The sequence below is a fragment of the Oncorhynchus tshawytscha genome, linkage group LG28, assembly GCF_018296145.1.
Source record: "Oncorhynchus tshawytscha isolate Ot180627B linkage group LG28, Otsh_v2.0, whole genome shotgun sequence".
Lineage (NCBI taxonomy): Eukaryota > Metazoa > Chordata > Actinopteri > Salmoniformes > Salmonidae > Oncorhynchus > Oncorhynchus tshawytscha.
Window position 1 is genome coordinate 35946542 of NC_056456.1, and position 6000 is coordinate 35952541.

A 6000-nucleotide genomic window follows, 5' to 3' on the forward strand; every position below is an offset into this window, starting at 1 on the left:
CTGGTGGACTAATAAAGTACTATCTGATCTCCTTCAGGATAATGTCCCATCTCACCCCAGAGGTCTTCCTGGTCATGTCAGATGGCCAGGAATAAATCCTGGCCCTACAAGTCTGCTGTTCAGGAATAAATCCTGGCCCTACAAGTTTGCTGTTCAGGAATAAATCCTGGCCCTACAAGTTTGCTGTTCAGGAATAAATCCTGGCCCTACAGGTCTGCTGTATAATGTCTAGATAAATCCAATATCTAGCTCTGAATATCTCATAAGGGGTTTTCAAACATGTTGTAGTTTCATGATGAGTCTACAGGTTAAAGTAGTATTCGCAGCAGACTCCTCTCCCCATTCTTCCCCTCCGTTCAGGTGTTGTCCTTGACCTCGGACCTTGATTCTAATTGTGTTTGTTGTCAATCAAATACTTTTGCTGCACATGTTACGTCTGCTCCCGCTCCCCCTCTCTGGTGCTCAATGTCGCCAGGCTGCTTATCATTACGCACACCTGTCACCATCGTTACGCGCATCTGGGCTTCATCAGACTCGCCTGGACTCCATCACATTATTAATTACCTCCCCTATATTTGTCACTTCCTCAGTTTCTTTCCCGAGTCAGCATTAATGTTGTTATGTGTTCCTTGTCCAGACGCTGGTCGTGTTTTGTTTCCTGTCTGCCTATTCATTAAATATTCACTCCCTATACTTGCTTCTCGCCTCCCAGCGTTTGTCCTTACAGCACAAGACAGAGCTGAAATTGTCCTAAAAGTATAAACACTTGCCATCTGACACTCCAGTCAGGCATCCTTGTCTGCACCTACATTGTAAACTTTCATTCACACAATAGGCTAGGTTGTAGCAACCTCATGATTGGTATAAGGAACATTTGAGTATCATGTAGTAGCCTATACCTATTGATGTTCCATTGAACTGGGTGAATGAAATATGAATGAGTCACCCAATATGATCTAATAGAAATAAGGCCATGCTCATGAAAAAATGTAAATGTTATCTCATCTCATCAAACGGCATCGACCGCCACTGCGTGATGAAGTTAAGACCCTATGCCTGCTCCCTAACAAAGTGTAGTGAGGAGAGGAAAGAGAATAAACGTGGATAGAAAAAGCGCGTGCTCTCTTTCAAACTGACCCCTTTTTTTAATATGACAGTGGTTCCACACGTTCTTGTGACACAAGTTGTGTGGGAAAAATATTTGTTCTATTTTTTTTCTGTTACATTTCATTAAATTCTTACTATTAAATATGTGTGTTGACTGTGATCGGGTAGGTGTGTCTTGTCTGTTTAATTAACAAAATAACCAACTATTGAATTTCATGGCTGCACAGACCCCTAACATAGGTCTAATAAACTCAAAATATGCTCTTCTATTCTTTTGAAAATACATTTTATTAGTTTAAAAATGTTTCTTAGGACCTGCTTAAACAAATGAATAACACATTTATTTTTGATGGTGTATATTCTCAATGGAGTTATTAAAATAGATGCCCACTCAGATCTGTACACTCGTCCTCGGCATGCCGGCATGGTACATTATAAAAGGTGTATGGTAAAAATGGGCATGTTTGTAAGCGGGTCATATAAACATTGGCAAGTTTTTTATACAGGCAAAATACTATAAATCCTTTGTGAAAGCAGTATACTGTAAGTGTCCCCCATACTCAGACTAAACACACGCATACTGTACCATCCTCCTTCCTGTGTTCCCCAAAAGGCACTTGTTGACCCCCTCAAACTTGACCTAGTATGGACAGGTGAAAACACTCAAGTCCCAATGTATTTATGGCACCACAAACAAACACACTGAGACTCGCATACGTCTGTTTACCGGCCCATCCACACGATGGACGCTGTTTGCACATCAACACAAACATCGTGGACCACCGGTGTATAAACATGACGTTTTCAAGCCAGATCAAGACATTAAGTACAGTGTGTTCATCTTTAATAGCTTTTATCAGATTGTATGTTTGTGAGACGCTGACTTACTTTACATGAAAGGAAATTTACTAGAACGTTGGGAAGTGAAGTGAGTTACGCCAAACATCCACTCCAAACATAGCCACACAGCAAATGATCCAGTCTTGAATCAACACAGTGTTAAATGTAATACTGGTCCTGTGTCCATATGGGCCCACACTTTTCAGTGTTCAATGAACACACCACTTAGTGTAAAGCCTTATTTGCATTTTTCTCAGAGTGCCTTGCCGTTGTTAGTGACAGAGACATGGTTGTTGCAATCCTCCATTTTCCATCGTGTGGCCTTCGCCAAGTGAGATCCTAAGCAAATATAAATATTGTTAAAATATAATTCTACCTTAACCATCTAAACGGGAACAACTATTTCAGTAACAGATGCAATAAGCCCAAGAAACAGAAAAATGTATGTTATTTACACTACCGGTCAAAAGTTTTAGAACACCTACTCATTCAAGGGCTTTTCTTTATTTTACTATTTTCTACATTGTAGAAAAATAGTGAAGACATACAAACTATGAAATAACACATGGAATCATGTAGTAACCAAAAAGAAATGTCAAACAAATCAAAACATATTTTAGATTTTAGATTCTTCAAAGTAGCAACCCTCTGCCTTAATTAATGACAGCTTTGCACAGTCTTGGAATTCTCTCAACCAGCTTCATGAGGTAGTCACCTGGAATGCATTTCAATAAACAGGTGTGTCTTGTGAATTTGTGGAATTTCTTTCCTTTTTAATGTGTTTGAGCCAATCAGTTGTGTTGTCACAAGGTAGGGGGGGTATACAGAAGATAGCCCTATTTGGTTAAGGACCAGGTCGATATTATGGCAGTTCAAATAAGCAAAGAGAAATGACAGTCCATCATTACTTTAAGACATGGAGGTCAGTCAATACGGAAAATTTCAAGAACTTCAAAAGTTTCTTCATGTGCAGTCGCAATAACCATCAAGCGCTATGATGAAACTGGCTCTCATGAGGACCGCCACAGGAAAGGAAGACCGAGAGTTACCTCTGCTGCAGAGGATAAGTTCATTAGAGTTACCAGCCTCAGAAATAGGCAATTAACTGCATCTCAGATTACAGCCCAAATAAAATATTTTGGGATTTGTTCAAAACTTTTTTGGTTACTTCGTGATTCCATATGTGATATTTTATAGTTTTGATGTCTTCACTATTATTCTAAAATGTAGAAAATAGTACAAATAAAGAAAAACCCTTGAATGAGTAGGTGTTCTAAAACTTTTGACCGGTAAAGATTTGATCCTGTAAATATTTTTCTGAAGCTATGGTAAAACGTCTTGTTCAAATACTGTATATCACCAAATCATTTGACTGTTTCTGAAAGGTGTTCTACGATATATGAATAAGAATGACAGCAATTGACAAACACCTGAATATTTTTGGCCACCGTGCAACGTTAGAACCCCAATTCAGAGGGTCACATTTTGAATGCAGTATATATTGTAAAGGATTATTGAATTTTTCATAGATATTTCATAAGACCTACATAGATGCTTCATAAATCATTATTTCTTAGGGTGACAGGTCTTTATTTATCTTAGGGTGACAGGTCTTCATCAACTGGTTATTTTCCAAATCCTAATATGACATTTGCTTATAAATTATTAATAAAACATCTATGTAGGCTTTATTAAGAGTGTATGAAAGCTTAATAAGAAATGTGTTTTATGACCATTCTGATCATAAATGACCTACTGAGGTACACGAGGCCTTGCTGTCAGGTTTGGGGTCAGTTCCATTCCAATATAATCATTTCAGGGGATGAATTTAAATTCATGTGGATGTAAAAAAAATATATATATAGAATTTCATTTGACCCCAGTCCTGTTTACAAGAGAAAACACCAGTCTACTTCACACCTGACACTCATAGGGCATGTTTCCCAGACACGATATTACGTCTAAATCTAGTCCTGGACTAATTAGCAGTCTCCATTAAACATGATTTTCAGTCCAGGACTAGGCCTAATCTGTTTCTGGGAAACCGGCCCATAGAGCCTGGTAGCCTACTAAACCTTCTGGCCTATATAGCCTGGTAGTCCTACTAAACCTTCTGCCCTATATAGCCTGGTAGCCTACTAAACCTTCTGGCCCATATAGCCTGGTAGCCTACTAAACCTTGTGGCCCATATAGCCTGGTAGCCTACTAAACCTTCTGCCCTATATAGCCTGGTAGCCTACTAAACCTTCTGCCCTATATAGCCTGGTAGCAGAACAAAACCTTATGGCCCATCTAGCCTGATAGACTGCTAATCCGTCTGGCCCATAGAGCCTGGTAGCCTACTAAACATTCTGGCCTATATAGCCTGGTAGCCTATTAAACCTTCTGGCCAATTGAGCCTGGTAGCCTACTAAACCCTCTGGCCTATATAGCCTGGTAGCCTGCTAAACCTTCTGGCCAATTGAGTCTGGTAGCCTACTAAACCTTATGGCCCATATAGCCTGGTAGCCTACTAAACCTTCTGGCCCATAGAGCCTGGTAGACTACGAAACCTTCTGGCCCATATAGCCTGGTAGCCTGCTGAACCTTGTGGCCTACATAGCCTGGTAGCCTGCTAAACCTTCTGGCCTATAGAGCCTGGTAGCCTACTATACCTTATGGCCCATATAGCCTGGTAGCCTGCTAAACCTTATGTTGTAGGCCTACACCTGGCCAGGGTATCTGGCACTATAGGATAGGCATCCTAGAAGGCTACAATGCGTAGTCTGGTTCCAGGTAGAACCCTTTTTGGTTCCTGGTAGAGCCATTTTGCGTTCCATGTTGAACCCTCTGTGGAAAGATTTCTACATGGAACCCAAAACGGTTCTACTTGGAAGCAAAAGGGGTCTACCTGGAACCCACAAGGGTTCTTTAAAGGGTTCTGCTATGGGGACAGCCGAAGAACCCTTTTTTTGGGGGTTATTAGATAGAAAAAAATGTACTAAGAATGTCTCCCAAAGGCCCAATACACAAATTGCATACAGCATGATACAGCTGCCTGTGAATAAATGAATGAATCGATACAGCAAATATCTAAAGTTAAGTATAGGACAGACATAGGCCAAACTATTATCACACACGAAAAGCAAGTCCCACAGTCTACTTCATAGGCTAGCACATGGTCAATCCGGGATCCTTGGGATGTCCCTACGCTTAACCCTAACATTAACCCATACCTTAACCCTAACCTTAACCTTTACCTGAACCTAACCCTTGCCTTAACCATTTTACATGTAAACTTCAATGGGGTAGGGCCATCCCATGATTCCCGGATAACGTGGACCTATGTTAAAGACAACAGGTTATGCAGGACTCATATAGGCTAAATCTGTGAACCCGTTTAATTTTCATGTAGCCTACATTTCCCTATAAAGATTTGTCCATAAGCATTCCTCACAGCCTTCCTTTGCATGAACACTCAGTGAAAAAAAATCATGTATTTTTAAAAGGGTATGATGCTTACATCCTTCGCCTCAGTTCTTCGCAGCATCACCCCCAAAGCAAAACAAAGCAACGCAGTCCTCATCTTGAAGATGATCTTCCCGCCACTATTGGATTTAGCAAAATCGCGTGCTCCTCTCCTCTATCTCCTGCAACATTACAAGCAGCCGGGCCCGACACCTGTGTGCGCGGCAAGCGACAGGTGCGTCAGTGCGGTTGGGGGAGCGTGTACCCACTAGTATTCTGTCAGCAGCACACACGGTGACGTCACGTTCGTATGGAAATGAGGAAAAACATTCAAAATAACAGCCCGTATTTTAAAACATTGCAATGTAAATAACTAATTGAAAAGATATGGAACAAATAAAAAAAACTATGCTTTCAAAAAATATATAAATTAGAAAAAAATACTATGTTGACCCTGGTATGTTGAGAATATTGGCTTTTCCACCTGTCTCAGTTAAAGTGTCATGGGAAATATTCAGTAGGGTCTCTACTAACCAAATATTGTGATTTTCTAGGGAGACTGTGTAACACGGCTTGCTGCTGGCTTTGGACTGTCACCGGACAAA

At 40.5% G+C, this 6000-nt stretch overlaps 1 protein-coding gene across 2 annotated transcripts in view; it reads right to left on the reverse strand.

Moving 5' to 3' along the window:
• The window catches only part of LOC112226503 (collagen alpha-5(IV) chain-like), a 74508-nt gene extending 68850 nt beyond the window's left edge, over nt 1-5658 (reverse strand). For both annotated transcript variants that reach the window (XM_042308210.1, XM_042308209.1), the window contains exon 1: nt 5451-5658. In XM_042308210.1, the coding sequence (XP_042164144.1) occupies nt 5451-5513 (63 nt within the window). In that variant the 5' untranslated portion in view covers nt 5514-5658. The remainder of the gene's footprint in view (nt 1-5450) is intronic.
• Between the last annotated feature and the right edge of the window lie 342 nt (nt 5659-6000).